The sequence below is a fragment of the Phocoena phocoena genome, chromosome 12, assembly GCF_963924675.1.
Source record: "Phocoena phocoena chromosome 12, mPhoPho1.1, whole genome shotgun sequence".
In the NCBI taxonomy this organism is placed as follows: domain Eukaryota; kingdom Metazoa; phylum Chordata; class Mammalia; order Artiodactyla; family Phocoenidae; genus Phocoena; species Phocoena phocoena.
Genome location: NC_089230.1, coordinates 18,756,326 through 18,779,002, shown reverse-complemented (window position 1 = coordinate 18,779,002; position 22,677 = coordinate 18,756,326). Strand labels below are relative to the sequence as shown.

At 36.6% G+C, this 22,677-nt stretch overlaps 1 protein-coding gene across 2 annotated transcripts in view; it reads left to right on the top strand.

Annotated features, from left to right (window-relative positions):
• The window catches only part of GRM1 (glutamate metabotropic receptor 1), a 356,991-nt gene that overhangs the window by 304,588 nt on the left and 29,726 nt on the right, over positions 1-22,677 (top strand). For both annotated transcript variants that reach the window (XM_065888534.1, XM_065888535.1), the window contains exons 6-7: positions 3,809-3,935; positions 14,779-15,709. In XM_065888534.1, coding sequence (XP_065744606.1) covers positions 3,809-3,935; positions 14,779-15,709 — 1,058 coding nt within the window. The remainder of the gene's footprint in view (positions 1-3,808; positions 3,936-14,778; positions 15,710-22,677) is intronic.

The window sequence follows — 22,677 nt, the reverse complement described above, 5'->3', positions numbered from 1 at the left end:
ACATGGCCCCTTCCTTTGAGGAACTCATGGTGTAGCTGGAAAAAATTGTATCAGCAATTAGAGTCCATTGTTGCCCAAGCTCTCATGCTGGGTGCCATGGGGACACAGGAGGGTAGGACTAGCCCTTCTCTCCCTCAGCTGATTTTCCTACAGTCCTAATTAGGTAGGACCAGTGTCTTTATTCTGTTTAGTCTTCCATCTTTATTCTGTTTAGTCTTCCAGGCATTTCCCTTCTGAAGCAAATTTCTCTGTTTCCTTTGATTTATCATTACTTTTCCTTCATTATATTCTCTCGATGCTGTTTTCTTTCTTTTGTCCTTTTTCTAAACAAAGCCTAAATTTAAAAAATCCATTTCAAGTTACTTCAGAAATGTAGTCGTAAAGTTAACACTTGATTTCCTATGTCATAAATACTTTAAGACTCCTACAGTGTATATGGAATTGAATCATAACCTTGTGTGAAGCAGCGGGTCATCTAGTCTTACTAACAATAAACAGAGCACCATGTACACAGGATGTAAAAGGAATCAAAACAGTCCCTGTGTCTTGGGAAGTCTTGGTCTTTCAAGCGCAATTTCAGAGAAATATCAAATCTCTTATCATGACTCAGAGCTGTCATAAAAAGTGTTTTATGGTAACAAAAATGAGACAATACATTATTCAGTTATTGAGTGTATACTCCATGCAAAAGAAATATCAGTTAGTGTAAAAATAAGTTAAAATATCAATACCTGTGATATGGGGGAGATTAAAACATAGAGACAATAATTTAAGAATTTTTAAAAAGTATCTGAATGAAACATATCTACCATATACATGTGAAACAACTAGAGGACAAAAGCTAACTAACTTGTGGTAATAAACTACCAAGTATATTTTAATTATAGAGAATTCCAAATAAGGTAGTGTTTCAAAGGGCTCACTGCACCAGAAATACTTCCTGGAGCATGTGTCAGGACTCGAAAGTAGTGACATAGATGGGCTGATGGAGGAAAGATGATATTCTAAATGGAAAGGAATATCCTTTCTTTTATTAAAATATATTTATTTATTTATTGTTGCATGTTAAAGCAATGGATTAAGCAACACACACACACTCTCTCTTTTGTCCTTCTTAAAATCTATTCTCTAAACAGCAGCCATAATAATCCTTGTAGAAAGCAAGTCAGATGGAAAGCAAATTAGATGATGTATCTGCCCTACTTGAAACCTCTCTCCAAAACAATTATGTGGACATTAATGAGGATGTAAGCAGGGGATGGCACAGAGGCTGCCTTCCTTGTTTGGCGGACTTATGTAAGAGATTATTAACAGTCAAACGTAGGTGCAGAAACAAGGACTAGGGACTAAGTGAATCACTGACCAAAGAGCTTATATTTCAAAGGCATTAGAAAAGGGAGACACTGACATTCCTTGAGTGGCCGAATTACATTTTTAAAAAAGATTCAACTCAACACCAGTTCATTGGCCAGCTACTGTGTGTTCTTGGTACATTTATTGATGACTATGATCTGAAAACAATGAAAATATGACATGATTCCCTTCTCTTGAGGAGCCCACAGGCCATTAAGATGATCTTGGCAGCTGTGTGCATGTAACTCTGGAGTGAGAAGTAATTAGAGGCACGTTATGTGACTAGGAGACAGGGACCAGAATTCAGCTTTCTGAGTCTAGAGGGGTGGCTGAGAGATAGAAAAGACAAATCCCATATTTTAGACATTGTATGGCAAAAGTGCACATATTTGGTGGCTGAATAAGAAGTAATAAAAAAAACTCCATTTGAGCAGTTCCTTTTTCATTATTTATTAGAGGTATAAGCCAATCACTTATTCATTCATTTATTCAGTCATTTAAAGGCTAATCTTAAATACTTCCCATGTGCCAGTTACTCATAGGATCTACCTTTCACCGGTCATTCTGCATAAATAAATTGTTTAGCATTATTATCTTTTGAAATTGTCTCATTCATAGTATTCATTTTATAGTTAGGAAAAAGATAAAGCTGACTGAAGAGATATACACTATTTTGTACTTCTTATACTCATTAAAGTAAAAAGCAGTACTCATGTATTCAATTTTTCTCATGGCACTTAGAAAAATTTATAATTTGGAATATTGATTTCTCATGCTTATTCTGAGGATAAGTGTGAATTTTTCAAAAAGACTTAATCTGAGTCTACTTTCTAAAGTTATTTGAAAGTAAAAGAAGAAAAAGGAAACCTTTTACAGTTTCTGAAAATATAATGTCATTTGATATTTTTCATGTAATTCTAAAATAGTGGTATAAATTTCTACCGGATTTGCAAGAAGATAATTTTATTTTCACAAAGGATAGAGTTTGTATGATTTTAAGGTATGGCAATATTTACAGTTTAATTTCTGACTTTACATATGAGAACATTTGATTATGTCGAATGTGTTAGGGAGGGACCTCTGTTTCTAGCCATGACGGAGTAACAGAGTACAGACTTTGTCTTCTGCTGTAAACAACCAGAAAACTTGACACAATATAAGAAATAACTATGTTCAGACATTGGAAAACAGTGCATGACCTTGAATTCAAGGAATTGAAAGGAAACAAACAAGGTGAACCCTAAAATCACTCTGGCTTTCTGTCTGGAGGCAATTTCCTAGCTGTTGTGTAGGGAGAAAGAACACAAACAGAGCTTGGCTATCTTGATAATTTAAGAAGACAGAAATCAGAGTTTAAGAAGGCCAAGGCAGCCAGAATTTGTAGTGCAGAGGAAGGAAGAGGATGGATCTATGCAGAAAAAGGGTCCCAGAAGTTGGCATATGAGTTTTCATGAGTGTTTGACTGAATCTGTATGAGCAGGGTAGAATTCAGAATGTCCAGGTAAAGAACAATTAGTGGGAAGCTGGATTCCCAGAGGTCACACAAGGCCAAGAATTGTCCCAGTTTCTGCAAGCCCTAGTGGAGACGCTTTGCTGAATACACAAAGAGTTAAGTAGAGATCCCAGCAGGGTCATAGTTTATAATGAGGCTAAACTATTCCTAGAGTAGAGACTATTCTAGACTTGCCCTAAAAAATGAAAAACAAGACTCAAGCCTGAGCCACAGGTGACTTAGCTGCCTGCTAGAACAAAGGCCAATACTACTTCAAGAGAAAAATCCAGCACTCTACACCTTATGTCCAGCATCTGGTTAAAAAATTTTAGACATGTGGCAAAGCGAGAAAATGTGACACATTACCTGAAGGAAAAGCAAGCAATAGAAACAGTCCCAGATAGTATATTGATGACGGAATTAGAAGTCAAATTAAAATACCTACTGTAAATACATATGAAAGGATTTCAAAGAAAACGTACATATCACGAGAAGACACATGGAAATATAAGAACATAAAATAGAATTTATATAATGAAAACCAAAGTATACTAGAAATAATTTTTTAATGGATGGGATTAACAGCATATTAGACATTATGAAAGTACAAATCAAGGAACTTATAACAATATAAAAAGAAAAATGTGTTTTTACTTTTCTAAGAATTATTAATACATATTAATATACATGATGATATGATTCAGCTGTTTAATTCCTTTTATAAAAGAAATTATTATTGAAAAGCTTCCAAATCCAACATGGAATGAACTGAAATTCACATCTGAACTCTGGTACAATAAGGTATATCCCAATCCGTGTATTTAAAGTTCCTCGACATATACGATTTTTTGAAAAGTTACTTTTCTAAAACAATCACAGTTTGAAAGCAAGTCCTCATCTGAAAAAAAAATGTCTTTCTGGAGAAGCAATCTGTAAGGCATATGAAATATTGCTATGTTATAGGTCATACGGAAAGGAGAAGTCAGCTGCTGCTGGATTTGCACTGCCTGCAAAGAGAATGAATATGTGCAAGATGAATTCACCTGCAAAGCTTGTGACTTGGGATGGTGGCCCAATGCAGATCTAACAGGTAGGAGCTGCCTCACTTGTAAGCCCTGTCCCTGACTGTTGACCTTTCCAATGTGCCTGTTGTTTAAAATGATAGTGATTATCTCATGTCTTTTTCAATGTTTACTTACATCGTTACTGCTCATATCAAAGTGTACACATAAACCTCTTACACGATTTCCGTAATCTATATTAAAAGTTCATTTAAATATAAAAGTGTATTCAAAGGTTATTCTTGTATACCAGTTGTTCCTGTTTTTCTTTTTAAAAATTTTATCTGAAGACATTTCTAGTCACCTGAATTTATATTTGCAAATATTTCTTGAACATCTATATATGAGGCACTATTGCAGGGCGTAAAGGTACAAAAATAAGTGAAACACAGCCCCAGCTTTATTTACTTAAAATATATCAGGGAAGACACATGTAAAAGTATAAACTAAAATAGTTATTACTACAATAGAGATATTTATAAACTACTGTAAAGTTTGTTAGGCAGATAAGGAGATGAAAGAAATTCCAGACAGAAGGTAGAACATGGGAAACATGAAAGCATGTAATACATTTGGAGAAAACCATGGAACAAGTATATGGGGTTGTTTGGTAAATGCAAGGCCTAGTAGAAACGTGGTCAGAAATGAGACTGGATGAGTACACTGGCAGCAAATGGTAAGGAGCTTCTGTAGGACCTTTTTATAAATGTTTGGATTTTGGCTTTAAGCACAGGAGAACCACTGAAGAATTTAAAGTGGTGAATTACATCATGATATCTGTGTCTCAGAAAGATGACCCTGGAGGTAGTATGGAGGAGAGTATGAGCCTAGACTAAAAATAGAGAGAAGTTAGGAAGCTATTATGTTGGTCCAAGTGAGTAAATTCAAAGGGTGTGAACTAGGGCAGCTGCTACAGCAATGGAGAGGAATAAATGAATGCAAGAGATGATTTACTCATAAAATCAATGGGACTCCTGTGGATGGATTACATGAGTTTATAAGCTTCCCAAGAGCAATGTTCAGGTATGAGTTCTGATTTCCAAAGACCCTGGTATGAGTCCACAGATGAGAGGTGTTTCACAGTTACTTTTCAAAATTTTTTAAAGTGATAAAGCTATAGAAACTTTGTCTTTGAGTTCATGGAGACCTTGTCATCTGAGTAATGCAATCCCTCATTTTAGAACGACAAAGCTGAGGCCTAGAGAGGTGTACTTGTGTGCCCAAGGTCACGCAACTAGTTAGAAGCAGGTCGTAGTTCATTGACTGCTGATCCTATGCCTCCCTGTGTGCTGCTGATAATCATTAGGGTAACATTCATGATTGCTGTTTACTTTTTGACTTGTTCTCAAATAAGAATACGAAACTAAGAAATTGTGTGGCTTATTCAACGGGCATCAAAAATGGCTGGCTGAGTAGAATCAGGTCACATAATTAAAATTATACTTTGTAAGTGAGAGACCTTGTAAAATGTTAACCCTGTTAGAAAATAGACTGAGTATCAGAAATCTTTTAGAAATCACCTGGTACAAAGGCCATTTTTAAATGAAAAGAAATTAGATCAGAATATTTTTGAAGGTACAAACTATGCCTCACCTGTTTCTTTATTCTCTAGCTGAAAACTGGTTTTCAACTTCAATGTGCCTAAAAATTACCTGGGAATTACCCATCTACAGAGACTCCCATTCACTATTTCTGAGACAAGACCCAGCAGATTCTGAAGCACTTAGTCCCTGTTCCATCCCTTGAGAAACATTACTCTCTGGCTCATAGCCTGATGCCTTGAACATAATTGCTGCCTGATAAATATTTGTTCTATTGAGAGAATTAGAAAGAAGAAGGGACTCACCCAAGTTCATCTACATCAATACAGATCCTCAATAGGAGAAGCCACCACTAGAATCTAGGGGTTTTTGTCCCTGGGTCTAATGCCCTTTCACTATGCATTTATCTCATGGTTGCATGCAATGGACTGACTTGGAAAAGCTTTTCCAACCTCATTCTGGACACAGGCCTCCTCTCCCACTTGTACTGTGTCTCTTTTCACAACTTTACCCTCCTTTGTAGTGTGTGCTTCCTGTCGGTCCTTTTCATCTTGAGAAAGCCGTCCCCTTAGATCACTATTGTGCTTGAGAACTGGGCTTGACTTCAGAGTCAGCCCTCAGCTATTTGACTGAGACCACAACTGACCAGGAAGAGGCTCAAAGACAAAACCATCACCTTTCTAAGGTTAATCTTAAACGTCAGAAGTCCTGGCTTTGAGGTACAGGAGTTTTCCTCTTGTCTACACTTTTGGGGCTTCCTCCAACTTTTCCTACTGCTTCATCTTCCCTTTAAATGGGGGCTTATCTCATACATGATAAAGAACTTCTATCCAACTTTAAAACATTAAAATACAAAAAAAAAATTAAAGATCTAATATGTTATAATAATGGAACTCAAAGTCATATGTTTTATTCCCTAGAGATCTTCCACTGTGGATATATTGTCTGCCCACTGCCAAATGATCACCGTCATTGATTAAGCCTCTTTGACTTAGTAAACTATTAAAAAAAATCCTCCTTGATTATAAATAGGTGAATTTTAATGCAGTTATCATTCTAGAGAATTTAATCTACTATCATCCATCATATGTGTAAAAATCACTTTAACATTCAAATGAGTTGAGCAAAGCAACAGCTCAGACCGCCTTTATCTGATAACAACAGGCAAGTGGCTACTTTCGGATCATGTATCCAAATTATGTTGTAAGTCTTATACTTAAGGTCTTTCAGAATATGCATCTCTCGTACTCATTTATACTTTTTTTTTAACGTCTTTATTGGAGTATAATTGCTTTACACTGTTGTGTTTGTTGCTGCTACATAACAAAGTGAATCAGCTATACGTATACATATATCCCCATATCCTCTCCCTCTTGCATCTCCCTCCCACCCTCCCTATCCCACCCCTCTAGGTGGTCACAAAACACTGAGCTGATCTCCCTGTGCTATGCAGCTGCTTCTCACCAGCTATTTTACATTTGGTAGTGTATGTATGTCCGTGCCACTCTCTCACTTCATCCCAGCTTACCCTTCCCCCTCCCCGTGTCCTCAAGTCCATTCTCTACGTCTGAGTCTTTATTCCTGTCCTGCCCCTAGGTTCTTCACAACCGTGTTTTTTTTTTAGATTCCATATATATGTGTTAGCATACAGAAATGGATAAAGAAGATGTGGTACATATATACAATGGAATATTATTCAGCTATACTTAGTTTTAATGACACCTACTGTTTCTGCATCCCTTCCAGTCTTACACATGAATGGAAAATGAGATCTAATTTGCCACTTACTTGGTGCCATGTCAGGCTCAGAGCAAGGGTGCAGTACATGGCAATGGGTTTTTGATTGTTGCCATAGTAGCAGTAGTTGTGAAAAGAGAAAACTCACAGAGAGAGAATACAAAAAAATCAGTAAAAATATTCAGAGGAGTATATGCATTGCCTTTAAGTAGGTATTTTATTTTCATGGGTAGATTTTTTTGACTGAATTTTAGTTAAAATGAGAAATCATTCTCTTTGGAAAATAGTGTTTTTTACTGAAGGTGAAGTTTGTTTAAAATATGCTTAAAATCATTTTATGTGATAGCTACTTTTCTTATATGCTTCAAAGACTCTAATATTAATGAATAAAAACATGTTAGTGAGTTTTTGTTTTCATTAGAATATGTTATTTTTGGCTATGAAGAAAAATATTGTCTATTTCTTAGAGGAAGTGACTTCTGAAGCTGTTTTAATAAATTTTTCATATTTTCTTCTTGGGAATATGCACATTTTAATTCAGCATTTAAATTTCACACTTTACTTTTTATGATACATAAACAGGGATGTCTTCTGCCATGATATACAACTTGACAGTAGTTTAACAATCTATGGGCCAGTCATATGTAATCCAATGCTACTTACTCCTTTTAAAAAGTCAAATAGTATAAAATAATTCCTCAGAAAGTCAGACTACACTAAATCTCATCAATAAAAAATAGAAAATACTGTTATAGAAATTAACTTTTTAGCTATTTTTCCCCATCCCACAGTTACTGCCACCTCTCATATTATCTACTCATTTATTCACTTTTATATTATACACTACCACCTACTTCATGCCAGGTATTTTTTTTTTTTGAGAAACTGGGACATGTGGGTGAATGAAACAAGGTTTATATCCTGGAAGAGAAGCTTCATATGAAACCAGACATGTAAACAGGTAATTATAAGCCTTGCAACAGGAGTATGTACAAAATTTCATATAAGTACAGAGAAAAAAAGCAATCATTTTTCCCTGGGAAGAGAAAAACCTTCACAGAGGAAGGGACATTGAGTTAAACATTAAATAATAATTTCACCTTGTAGGTAATTTATATTAAACATTAAATAATAATTTCACCTTGTAGGTAATTTATATTAATGTAATAATGTTAAAGAAAGCATTTCAATGAAGCCTTATGCAATCATGAAGTACTATTGTAAATGTTATTAAATGCCCCAACACACTTTAGGTAGAATAATTGTGGCCTATCTTTATTTCTTGGTTCATATTAAATTTGTCTTTACCTAATTGGAAAGAAGTCAGATATTAAATTTTAGCCTCCTCCAATGCTTTTGGATCTTACTAGTGAGCCAATGTTTGTTTCAAAAATTAGGAGTAACCCATTGCCCTCAGATCAGAGTTATTACCATTTCTCTTTTTGCTCAGTAGTTTGTAGTCTGCTTGGAGGAAACAGACTTGTCCAATGGTTCTGGATTGTGGAGGGTAACTCTAACCATAGACAATGCCAGGTCCTTAAGTTCTCTGTGCTTTAGATATAGTATGCACAACTCCCATTAAAGTCTTCTCCTTTTGGGTGCTGGGGGTCAGGTAGGCTCAGGACACTCACTCTTTACCACTGGTTGAACTTAACCGCCATCCCTTCTAGTCTTGGAATACCCAAACACACTTGGGGTGGGGCAACTCTTCTCTTTAAACCTCAAAACAGGACAAATAAGTACATTACATCACATATATGAACAATATGGATATTTTGTCTAATTCTCACAAGATATCAAATCTAGCACTTCTCAAATTTAGGGTGTCTTAAAAAATAAAAGGAAAGGAAAGGAAAGAATAAAAAACAACTTTTAAGAAGCTTATTCAAAATGTAAATGATCAGTCCCAATCCCCAGGTGATTCTGTTTTGGATGGTCCTGGATTGGCCTTGAAAACTTTGGTTTCCACATGGGGAGAATAATCTAGGATCTTCACACGAGATAAAGTAATCCTAGTGGTGATATAGGTATATCGCTTTGGGGTGTTGTTATGACAAACTGCTACTGTTACAACACAAGAATATTTATACTTCTATCATAAGGATGTTTTTCTTCATTTGTCTATAGTACACTGCATAGGATAGGCTTAATTTAAAACTAGACTTGGAAGACTCTATGATTATCTGTTGAGATGGCTGAGTATCAGTCTTTGGTTTCTGGCTACATTAAGGGCACTGGGATTTATGATATACAGTTTAAAGTTTAAAACTCCACTGATGACAACCAAAGTCAGTTCATTTACTGATGGATTTCCCCTGGCATATTTTATTAGACAGGTTGTGTTGGCTCTATGACTTGAGGGTCATAAAAGACTTCACTGAGAACTTCTCTCTTGAGCTGTCTCAAAACCAGTGTTCATTGTGCAGATTTTGGTAGCTCAATCCACAGATGAAGTGTGCCCGTGTAGGAATAAGGGTCCTAGAGAGCTTGCACCTGGATACCTCTTGATCCCTGGCTGCTAAACTGAACTTTCTCTTACTGTACTTTACCTTTTGCCTTTAAATGAAAACATTACATAAGCATGTTCTGTGAGTCTTCTGAATTCTTTCAAATATTTGAACTTGTGAAATATTTGCATATACAAAGCTTATTGTTATAACATACTTAACAATAGCTTGATATAATTGAATTACTGAGTTAGAGTAATGAATGTCTCTAACAAAACCCAGGTTTAGGCAAGTCCTTATTACTAGTGTAGAGTACATTAAAGACAAACTCAGGTTTGTATAGCTTTTATCAATAAAGTAGAAAAGTATGAATAAGCAAGAACATACAAAGGAGAGTATGATATATGTAAGAATCTCAAGATAATCTTGCACAGAAGACCACTGGGTAGTCATCAGCTTGCTTCAAGTTTCTTGGGTTAACAGTTAACTTTCATGAGCCTTCAGCTTCTGGAGGCTCTCTGCAAACCTCAGTTTAAAATCACTAAGGGATGTTACCTTCAGCAGTATTAAGGTTCCCTTCTACTTGTCCAGAGGTTTGGGAATGAAGACAGCCTTATATAATTTAAATTCATGAATAAATGTTCCGATGAAAAGTTCCCATATCACTAGATTGGTAAGTTGGAACATGCTTGCTAAGACTACACATCTGATCATATTTTTGCCATTATAAGTATTGTGGCTTTTCAATAGGAGAATGCTTCCACCCATCCAGAAGATAAATACACTGTTTAAGCTAGTATATATTTATAAACCGTAGAAGGAGACAACTGTATGCAATGCATGTGAAGTTACTCAAAGGATTCTTTTGCAATTGTATCAGTCAGTGCCCCCGACCTTTACAGTTTTTCTAGATTAATTTAATTACAAATGAAGCATGAACTGGCCACATCTGCTATCCTGGGAATGTTTTCCCACTAGTGTTTAATTTTGTGGCCAATTTGTTTCTACTGAAATGAGTTCTTTCACTTTTTCCATCAGAATTTTATCTAGTGTATGTTGGATATTTCATCTGGTGCTACGAGATAGCCATCTGGTTTTGCCAGAATTATCCTTATGCATCTTATAACACAATCATTCTGGTATTTCTTTTAAGAATCTCTTTTTTGGCTAGAGTTTGTGTACCTACAATTGAATTCTTGAACTTCTCCATGGATTTGTTATTATTGATAAGTTATTTGTTGTTCTATATGAGACTCTGTAAGGACTCTTAGAGCAGTCTGTTTAGCATGATTGTCTCTAAACTATTTCCGTTATCTTTCACAGTAGGTCTCACCTGCAGGTCTCATCCTTTATGGCAGCAATTATTTTATATACCACCAACACATCAAGAAATTAATTATCCTTAGGCAAGGAGACTAAGCATTGGCTATAGAACTAAGAGGTTGGGTAAATTTGCTTTTAATGGGTAAATTTGTTATATATTGCTGTGTAACAAATTACCCCTAAACAAATTACCCCCAAACTTAGTAGCTTACAGTGACACACATTTATTATCTCAGTTTCTGTGGGTCAGAAACGCACAGTATAGCTGAGTTCTCTGCTTCATGATCTTTCACAAAGCTAAAATCAAACTGTCAGCTAGGGATGGGGTCTAGTCTGAAGGCTTGATTGTGGAAGGGTGCACTTCCAAACTCACTTAGTTATTGGCAGGATATAATCCTCAAAAGATTGTTGAATTGAGGGCTTCAGCTTTCTTTTTATTTTTTTAGCTGGTTATTGCATGGGGACTGTTCTCGGTCCCTTGCCATGTGGACCTTAGCAGCATAGGAGGTTGCTTCATCAGAGCCAGCAAGAGAGTCTGAGTTTGCTACTAAGATGGAAATTATCTTATGTAACCCAATCACAGGAGGGGCATCCCATCAACTTTGCTATATTCTATAAAAAATAAACAAGTTATAGGCCTAGTTCATACTCAAGGAGAGAGTATTATACAAGGACATGAATCCCAGGATGTGGGGATTATTCGGAACCATTTTGGAAGATGCCTACCACAATGAACAATGGTTTTTTGACATTGCTATGCTGTTAATACATATAGATCATGGTGTAGCATTTTCACATTTATACAAAAAAGAAAGATTTGTGATGATCTAGGTATCTATGATAATCTGTATACTTATGTGCTCTGTTTCAATCCATCTTCCTATTTCGGTGGAGTCTTTCATCCATAAGAATTCTGAAACAAAAGCTGTTACTTGGATAATGTCTTAAATTATACATAGTATAGGTATTTTCATGACTAAATCAGGTATAATTTGATCAGGTGTAAGAATTATAGCACATCTTGTCTGGCAGTAAATCCTGTATGTTAAAATTGTGTGTGTCACCAAGAATAATGTATTCTTATAATAATAGTCTCAAAGTCCCAGTTATATGTTGGAGCATAGGATTATCAAAGATTTTCACTATTTGAGTGGTTTTATTAAACCAAGGTATTTGATGTTCTATTAATAGTGAGATGATTAGTAGACATAAAGGCATCTATATCAATAAGGAAGAGATATTGCTTCCCCTGGGAGTTCAGAGAACAGACAAGGAGTTCTTGGATGCCAATGTCTCCCCTGGAGTTAAGTCATTAGACAGATTTTAGGTAGTTATCCTGAGTTTTACTAATATGGGGTAATGGTTCTTTAAATTACACTTTTATTTGTGATAGCTATAGGTTTTCTTATCTATAGGTTCCCAAATCACAGAGAGTAGAGGCCCTTTTAGACGTCTTACCTAAAGATCCATGATTATATTGATTTCTTGTTTATTTACTATATAACTCTATCTGGAAATGTCTAGTCACATATTAGATATTTTCTAACTTGGTAATTTTAAATTTTAACATTTTTTTTTTCTGTTTGATGACCCTAATTCAGGTCTGAGCCCGTTTGTAGAGAGGCTATAGTCCTTGTTATGTCAGTTATTGAGTCTACCCCAGAATTGTTTGAAGGTTTCCTAAAATCTATCTTCCATCCTTAACTTGAATCTTTATTGAAAAAAAAAGTCTGAAATTGCTTTATGTAATGCATTTTCTATTTTTATTTTTTAAATGTTACACCACTGGTTTATTTAAATCTTCCCTTTTGTAATGTGCTGCTTTTTAAATATTTTCCTACATGAGGCTAACAATCAATTGATTTAGTTGGTACATATCTGTAGTGCAGTACAATAAGTATCTAATAAAAATCCTGAATTCTGCAGAAAATATTTTGCCTGTGTCCCTGAAGTTTACGAAAATCATTAATTATAGCTCTCAATTTGGCTCTAGACCAGGGTTTTAATTCAAATTCAATAGATCTGACTTGTGTTCTAGAAATTTAAAATGCAGTATTCTTTTCTAATAAAAGCTCCAAAGACAGAATAGCTCATTTACAAAACCAGGTTGCATAGAAAAAGAGAAATGCAAAGAGGGTAGCTTTCAGAAGGTTGCAAAGGCCTTGACAAAGACTCCATTGGAATTTGAATTTTATTTAGCAGCCTCAGTATGCCAATTAATTAAAGGAGCTGAATAGCGACTCTTAAGTATTTTATCTCCAAATGGGTCTATAGCTGTTCTTAAATATTTTAATCTATTGATTGTGTTACATCAAAAGTTCCCCATAATGGTCATTGTTATTCAAACTATGTATCTATCTAATCATCTTTCTAAACTGTATCAAGGAAATGGAAAGATTTAGAATTAAAATGTGACTTTTTTTGGAAGCAGAAGTTCTTCCAGGAAGAGACTAAGTCTCTGACACAGACAAACCCCCGACACACAAAAGAGAGAGGCCAGGGCTTCCCTGGTGGCGCAGTGGTTGAGAGTCCGCCTGCCGATGCAGGGGACACGGGTTCATGCCCCGGTCTGGGAAGATCCCACATGCTGCGGAGCGGCTGGGCCCGTGAGCCATGGCCACTGGGCCTGCGCATCCGGAGCCTGTGCGCCGCAACAGTGAGAGGCCCGCGTACTGCAAAAAAAAAAAAAAAAAAAATAGAGAGGCCACTATGATCAGTCAGAGGCATGTGCTTCTGAGTGGTTTGCACTCAAATATTAAATGTGAGTCTGATCCGAGCTGGGTGATTATCAGAAGCCAGGGCTGACACTGACTGGTTAACATGCAAAAACTGTGTTCACTGACGGGAGCTTGTTGAATGACTGAACAGGTTTAAAACAGGTTCTGGTGGTTCCTCGCTCTCATGGCTACAGAACAATGAGTCTCTTCCTAAATTTATGAAAATACATATTTTTATTCTCACAATTTGGGAAATATGGCCCAGACCAATCACAAAATTCTGTGAAGGGGTTGTTGCCAGGACTTGACAAATGTTTTTCTCTCTGTAAAATACAAAAGAGACTTTATTCTGGAAGGAAAAAATAAGCCAGGCATTTAGGAACACAGCACTGTCTCGCCTTTCAAGAGATGGGTGAGGGGAGATTTCATTCTTCTTTAGTATGTCTATTAGAGGTTGATAACTCAAAGGCCCTCAGATGCCACATTCATAACTAAAGAGGTGAGACTTAGAGTGAGTAATATAATATGTGCTAAATAGGAGAATGCAGATTCTTCTAAAGAATTCAAATGAAATTTATGTTTAAAAAGTTTGCTGGCTGGCCAAAAAAAAAAAAAGAGAAAGAAAGAATAGAAAAGAAAAGAAAGAAAATGCTTGTCTATGATCTGGACTTGCCTCTGGTCAAATAGCTGCATAAAAATAAAAATTTTGTTAGTTTATTTCTTACTAACTTATTCTATTACACTGTGACCATTTAACCTTCAATGGAAACACAGTTTAGTTTCCTTCTTTTTCTTTCATTTTCTGAAAGTGTAGAACCAAGTTCCATCCACGGAGCAGCATCCATTTATAACACTGGAAGCGAAGACTATATTTATAGGCTTAAGTATGTCACATTAGGCTTGTGATGAGATTAGGTTTGGGAACATGATCGTCCAGAGAAGACAATGGTGTGTGCCTATTTGTGTGATAGAGAGGCATTTTTAAAAAAATTAAAATAGCTTAAATCATGGAAGATGCAAATATAGCTATGCCTCTGGTAACTAGTAAGCACTGTTATTGATCAGCAAAATCTTAGATTCATTTTAAAACTATTTTTCTCATCACAGGCTGTGAACCCATTCCTGTCCGCTATCTGGAGTGGAGCAACATAGAATCCATCATAGCCATTGCCTTTTCCTGCCTGGGCATCCTTGTTACCTTGTTTGTTACCCTTATCTTCGTGCTGTACCGGGATACACCAGTGGTCAAATCCTCCAGTCGGGAGCTCTGCTACATTATCCTAGCTGGAATCTTCCTCGGTTACGTGTGCCCTTTCACTCTCATTGCCAAACCTACTACCACATCCTGCTACCTCCAGCGCCTCCTGGTCGGCCTCTCTTCTGCCATGTGCTACTCTGCTTTAGTGACCAAAACCAATCGCATTGCACGCATCCTGGCCGGCAGCAAGAAGAAGATCTGCACCCGCAAGCCCAGGTTTATGAGCGCCTGGGCCCAGGTGATCATTGCCTCAGTTCTGATTGGTGTGCAGCTGACTTTGGTGGCAACCCTGATCATCATGGAGCCCCCCATGCCCATTCTGTCCTACCCAAGCATCAAAGAAGTCTACCTTATCTGCAATACCAGCAACTTGGGTGTGGTGGCCCCTTTGGGCTACAATGGACTCCTCATCATGAGCTGTACCTACTATGCCTTCAAGACCCGCAATGTGCCCGCCAACTTCAATGAGGCCAAATATATCGCCTTCACCATGTACACCACCTGCATCATTTGGCTGGCTTTTGTGCCCATTTACTTTGGGAGCAACTACAAGATCATTACTACCTGCTTTGCAGTGAGCCTCAGTGTAACGGTGGCCCTGGGGTGCATGTTCACTCCCAAGATGTACATCATCATTGCCAAGCCCGAGAGGAACGTACGCAGTGCCTTCACCACCTCGGATGTAGTCCGCATGCATGTTGGCGATGGCAAGCTGCCCTGCCGCTCCAACACTTTCCTCAACATTTTCCGAAGAAAGAAACCAGGGTCAGGGAATGCCAAGTGAGTTATCTGACCTGGGTTTGCCTCCCGCCTCTCTCTCTCTCTCTCTCTCTCTCTCTCTCTCTTCTATTTTCTTCTATTTGACTAAATCATGTTCTTCCATTTCCCCAGTGTTTTTCCTGTCCTTTCTTAATCTTTTCTTTTTTCCAAATCTCACATTCTGTTGCAGTAGGAATGTAGTACTAAAGGTCTTCGTTGTTTTCATTTCTTTGAAAGAGCAAGGAATGTGAAGGTACCAGCTGGGCATATATTTATTCTTACCTGCAATCTGCAGATTCTGTTGTGTCCCTAATGTTTTCCTTTTGCGTGGGTCCTCCTTCTGTGGGGTCTGGTCAGAGATGCAATCTCTAGTTCTAATTTCTAGTTTAGATCATGGTTGAGATAGTTTCTGATTTACTTTTATTACTTTGGAGCCATACCATTACTCGTCTGGGATGGAGAGGAAGGAAATTAGGCACCTGGGGAAGTTTGACTATTTCAAAATTTGAGTGCAGCTGAGCACCAAGTATGTCCTGAAATAAGTTCCCTTGAGCAACTGTCTACCGTTACCGTGCCCCTCTTATTTATTGAACTTTAATGTGTACTGTAAACTTCCATAATGCTACACATGAATTGACCTATCTCTACTACAAGGTTATAACCAGAATGGTTTCCTAGCCATAAAGTGCCAAATGAAATAAGGAACCAGATAAAGGTGAAGAGCCCCAAACTTGGGAGTTGGCATTAACATCAAAGTCCAGATTATTTCTATTTTGGTAATTCTTCTGAGTAGTTTATGTAATACACACATTCCTGTCTTTTTCCTGACTCTATTTTGCAAAGAAGCATATGCTAAAATTTGCATGTGTTGTCTCTTTCTGAGACCCACAAAAACAGATTTCATGTCACATTTACAACTTTTAAAATAACGTGGATGCTTGAAGTTCTAGTGGTAGTTGAATTATCCAAAAATTAAACGATTTTCCCCATTAGCAGTATTAATTTCACTTTTTGAAACAACCCTTTGAAAGTGAAGAATTTTAATAGTAATAATTATAACATATACATTGTTTTAGAGCTATTCTGTGCACCTGAACATATCAGCAAGGTAAAGGGAGGGGAATGGGTGTTGTTTTCCCCAATTTTGTAGGTGAGGACACCAAGCCACTGTGAATTTGTGTGACTCTTAAGTAAATTCCACTTAGTTAGCCATTCTTTGCCTAAGTCTAAACTGGCATGAAATTTCTCATTTTCACATATGTCAAAAAACCTACATGCCTTAAACTTCTGAGTTTTTTATCTTTACTGGTCAAGCAGCACCATGCACATCTTTTACAAAAATCAATAATTGGCTTAAGGATCAGATGAGGGAGTCTATGGGAAAATATATTTTTGAAGTCCATCAAGTTTTGTTATCATTTCAAATAAAGACATCCTTAAATTTTTTCAGTGTTAAGGATGAAGCCAATAATTCACCCCTACTTCTTGCAGTATCAATTTCAAGTTCTTCATGAGATGCTGATTATAAAAGTTGCTTAGCCGGTTTTTTTCCCTTTGCCCTGATTTTTCATTCCTGCCTCTAAGTTCTAGTGAGCATGAAAGCAAAACAACAGTGCCATGAAATGAGGAAAAAAATTAGACCATAGCCACAGAGTCCAGATGTACAATGGCATCATGACAATTACCATTAAGAGGGAAGGAATGAAAGGAAACAAAATGAAAAGAAGGGAGAAAACACTCTTTAAACTGGAATGTTTGTAGAGACTTAAGATTTCCTTTATCACTTCCCATATGGCTTTATGAGGGTTCCATTCCAACATCCACCATTACCCAGAGCCATGTTTTCTAGCTGCCTTTATTATGGTTCTTCAGAAACTTTCAAATGATTTTTGGTCATGAGTCATTTCTGAAAGCTGTTATTATAACCATTTAATGGAAAGAGAGAATCTATGTGATCAAGATATCTTTTGGTACTCAGGATTATGCGTTTTTGAAAGCTCTCTCCGGGATTCTATGTACAGACAGATATGGGCACCTGTCCAAGAGTGAGGTGACTAATCATTAGTACACATTGCTTGGCTGCTGGGATAAAATGAATTCAGCTTACCACGTCTGTAGTAGCCAGGCACTGTGTTTATTCTGACTACCTTCTCACACCTGGAACTGCTTTCCTTAGAGGTTGAGAATATTCCCTTAATTATTATGAATTTAGAAATTAATTTCATTTAGAATCACGCTATTGAGAGGAAAATCATCTTGGTCTAAACTGGATTGGTTGTCTAGGAAGCGCTGCTTTCACCAGTTAATGCATTGCTCAACTATTAGCTGTAGTTTCTCAAGCACTATCAGATTATTACAGTAAGGAACAATACTTCTAATTAGTAATTCTAACATGCAGCTTTCTTTGTACAATTGGTAGCTTCTCCAAAGTGTATACCATACAGCTGAGCTGATCCACAGAGGGTATTTGAGGCTAAAGTTCTATGGAAAACAACCATTTATTTACTCATTTTTCTCCCTTACTCTGCCATTGCTTCTCTTGTAACTCTCTATGAGATTGTACTTTTGAAATATAAAAATAATCCCAGTGCCTCTGTCTTTACCTTTCTATTGCTGTTTTATGACTTCCTGACCTGTCTCCGAAGTTACAAAAACCACAAAAAATCTAATATTTTCTACAGCAACAAAAATCCAGCAGAGTTTTGCCAACTGAAACAAGGGGCTGAAAACTCTGGGGAACATATCACCCAATGAGTTTATTACCATTCTGGATGTGTAATCCCTACACTTATGGTGCACTGTGGGTGTTCGGCAGTCTGCATATGTAGCTATAAACACAGAACAGATGCTGTAATGAAGAGCTTCCAACTGATCTGTTTGATATTATTCTGAGGAGTTGCAAGTCCAACTATATTCTCATACCAGGCTGTTTCTGAGATATAGGAGAGGGATGATGTTGTGTGTCTGCTTTTGCAAAGTTTACTTCAATTTGTTATTTTGTTCACAGCCAGATATCTGACACAACCAAAGGCTTGGGCGCTTGCATTTATATTTTCTAAATATAATTTAGGAGGATTTTAATCAATAAATTGGGTATTTGGATTACTTGAATTACTTATAGTTAGAAATCCTATTAGGCATAATCCTGCCCTGGAAGATCAACTGAATTACAAAATTACAATACCTTTGACATTGCTAATATCTTTAGCTGTTAATGTATTTGCATGGGAAACTATTCAGACCTAAATTAATATAAAGATAGTGGTAAACTTCTCTTTCTTGGCAGTAGAAGAAACGTAGAAATCCATAGACATTCATAAGTAAGCAAGTTATTTTGATCCAAGTTACTTATCACTTACTTTTAAAGCAAAATGAGTTAACATTATGTAACTAAAAACTTAAGACATTACGTAAATGACATACTTTCTTTTAAAAAAAAAAACGTTATACCAATGGCTAAAAGTCAAGCTAACACTTCTAGTCATTTTTTTGATAAATAACTCGAGTGCCAAACAATGTGAGGGCGCATGGAGCTGAAATGCGACAGTACACGCCTGTGACTTTTTGGGTGCATAATTGCAGGCAAAACTAAAAACAATAACAATCACCAAAAAAAGGCATTAAATTGATGCAAGGAAGTAATTTTAAAATATAGGTTTCTAAGTAAATAGTGTATGAGTATGTTCCTGTTTCTTAAGCATTTGTATATATGTTTTTTTTTCTTTTAACATCTTTATTGGAGTATAGTTGCTTTACAGTGATGTGTTCGTTTCTGCTTTATATCAAAGTGAATCAGCTATACATATACATATATCCCCTTATCTCCTCCCTCTTGCGGCTCCCTCCCGCCCTCCCTATCCCACCCCTCTAGGTGGTCACAAAGCACCAAGCTGATCTCCATGTGCTATGCGGCTGCTTCCCACTAGGTATCTGTTTTACATTTGGTAGTGTATTTATGTCTGTTCCACCCTCCCACTTCATCCCAGCTTACCCTTCCCCCTCCCCATGTCCTCAAGTCCACCCTCTCACTTCATCCCAGCTTACCCTTCCCCCTCCCCATGTCCTCAAGTCCATTCTCTATGTCTGCATCTTTATTCCTGTCCTGCCCCTAGGTCCTTCAGAACCTTTTTTTTTAGATTCCATGTATATGTGTTAGCTGGTATTTATTTTTCTGTTTCTGACTTACTTCACTCTGTATGACAGAGTCTAGGTCTATCCACCTCACTACAAATAACACAATTTCGTTTCTTTTTATGGCTGAGTAATATTCCATTGTATATATGTGCCACATCCCCTTTGTCCATTCATCTGTTGATGGACATTTAGGTTGCTTCCATGTCCTGGCTATTGTAAACAGAGCTGCAATGAACATTGTGGTACATGACTCTTTTTGAATTAAGGTTTTCTCATGGTATATGCCCAGTAGTGGGGTTGCTGGATCATATGGCAGTTCTATTTTTAGGTTTTTGAGGAACCTCCATATTGTTCTCCCTAGTGGCTGTATCAATTTACATTCCCACGAACAGGGCAAGAGGGTTCCCTTTTCTCCACATCCTCTCCAGCATTTATTGTTTCTAGATTTTTGATGATGGCCATTCTAACTGGTGTGAAGTGATACCTCATTGTAGTTTTGATTTGCAATTCTCTAATGATTAGTGATGTTGAGCATCCTTTCATGTGTTTGTTGGCAATCTGTATATCTTCTTTGGATAAATGTCTATTTAGGTCTTCTGCCCATTTTTGGATTGGGTTGTTTGTTTTTTTGATATTGAGCTACATGAACTGCTTGTAAATTTTAGAGGTTAATCCTTTGTCAATTGCTTTGTTTGCAAATATTTTCTCCCATTCTGAGGGTTGTCTTTTGGTCTTGTTTATGGTTTCCTTTGCTGTGCAAAAGCTTTTGTTTCATTAAGTCCCATTTGTTTATTTTTGTTTTTATTTCCATTTCTCTAGGAGGTGGGTCAAAAACGATCTTGCTGTGATTAATGTCAAGGAGTGTTCTTCCTTTGTTTTCCTGTAAGAGTTTTATAGTGTCCAGTCTTACATTTAGTTTGAGTTTATTTTTGGCTGTGGTGTTAGGGAGTGTTCTTATTTCATTCTTTTACATGTAGCTGTCCAGTTTTCCCAGAACCACTTATTGAAGAGACTGTCTTTTCTCCATTGTAGATCCTTGCCTCTTTTGTCATATATTAGTTGACCATAGGTGTGTGGGTTTATCTCTGGGCTTTCTATACTGTTCCATTGATCTATATTTCTGTTTTTGTGCCAGTACCATATTGTCTTGATTACTGTAGCTTTGTATTATTGTATGAAGACAAGGGAGTCTGATTCCTCCAGCTCCATTTTCTTCCCTCAAGACTGCTTTGGCTATTCGGGGTCTTTTGTGCTTCCATACAAATTTTAAGATTTTTTGTTTTAGTTCTGTAACAAAAGCCTTTGATAATTTGATAGGGATTGAATTGAATCTGTAAATTGCTTTGGGTAGTAGGGTCATTTTCACAATATTGATCCTTCCAATCCAAGAACGTGGTATATCTCTCCATCTGTTGGTATCACCTTTAATTTCTTTCATCAGTGTCTTATAGTTTTCTACATACAGGTCTTTTGTCTCCCTAGGTAGGTTTATTCCTAGGTATTTTATTCTTTTTGTTTCAATGGTAAATGGGAGTGTTTCCTTAATTTCTCTTTCAGATTTTTCATCATTAGTGTATAGGAATGCAAGAGACTTCTGTGCATTAATTTTGTATCCTGGAACTTCACCAAATACATTGATTAGCTCTAGTAGTTTTCTGGTGACATCTTTAGGATTCTCTATGTATAGTATCATGTCATCTGCAAACAGTGACAGTTTTAATTCTTCTTTTCCAATTTTTATTTCCTTTTCTTCTCTGATTGCCGTGGCTAGGACTTCCAAAACTATGTTGAATAATAGTGGAGAGAGTGGACATCCTTGTCTTGTTCCTGATCTTAGAGGAAATGCTTTCAGGTTTTCACCATTGAGAATGATGATTGCTGTGGGTTTGTCATATATGGCCTTTATTATGTTGAGGTAGGTTCCCTCTATGCCCACTTTCTGGAGAGTTTTTATCATAAATTGGTGTTGAATTTTGTCATAAGCTTTTTCTGCATCTATTGAGAAGATCATATGGTTTTTATTCTTCAATTTGTTAGTATGGTGTATCACTTTGATTGATTTGCATATATTGAAGAACCCTTGCATCCCTGGGATAAATCCTACTTGATCATTGTGTATGATCCTTTTACTATGTTGTTGGATTCTGTTTGCTAGTATTTTGTTGAGGATTTTTGCATCTATATTCATCAGTGATATTGGTCTATAATTTTCTTTTTTTGTAGTATCTTTGTCTGGTTTTGGTATCAGGATGATGGTGGCCTCATAGAATGAGTGTGGGAGTGTTCCTTCCTCTGCAATTTTTTGGAATAGTTTGAGAAGGATGGCTGTTAGCTCTTCTCTAAATGTTTGATAGAATTCACCTGTGAAGCCATCTGGTCCTGGACTTTTTTTGTTGGAAGAGTTTTAATCATAGTTTCAATTTCTTTACTTGTGATTGGTGTGTTCATATTTTCTGTTTCTTCCTTGTTCAGTATTGGAAGGTTATACCTTTCTAAGAATGTGTCCATTTCTTCCAGGTTGTCCATTTTATTGGCATAGAGTTGCTTGGAATAGTCTTTCAGGATGCTTTTTATTTCTGTGGTGTCTGTTGTAACTTCTTTTTCATTTCTAATTTTTTGATTTGAGTCCTCTCTCTCTTTTTTTTGATGAGTCTGGCTAATGGCTTGTCAATTGTATTTATCTTCTCAAGGAACCAGCTTTTAGTTTTATTGATATTTGCTATTGTTTTCTTTGTTTCTATTTCATTTATTTCTGCTCTGATCTTTATGATTTCTTTCCTTCTACTAACTTTGGGTTTCGTCTGTTCTTCGTTCTCTAGTTCCTTTAGGTGTAATGTAGGTTGTTTGAGATTTTT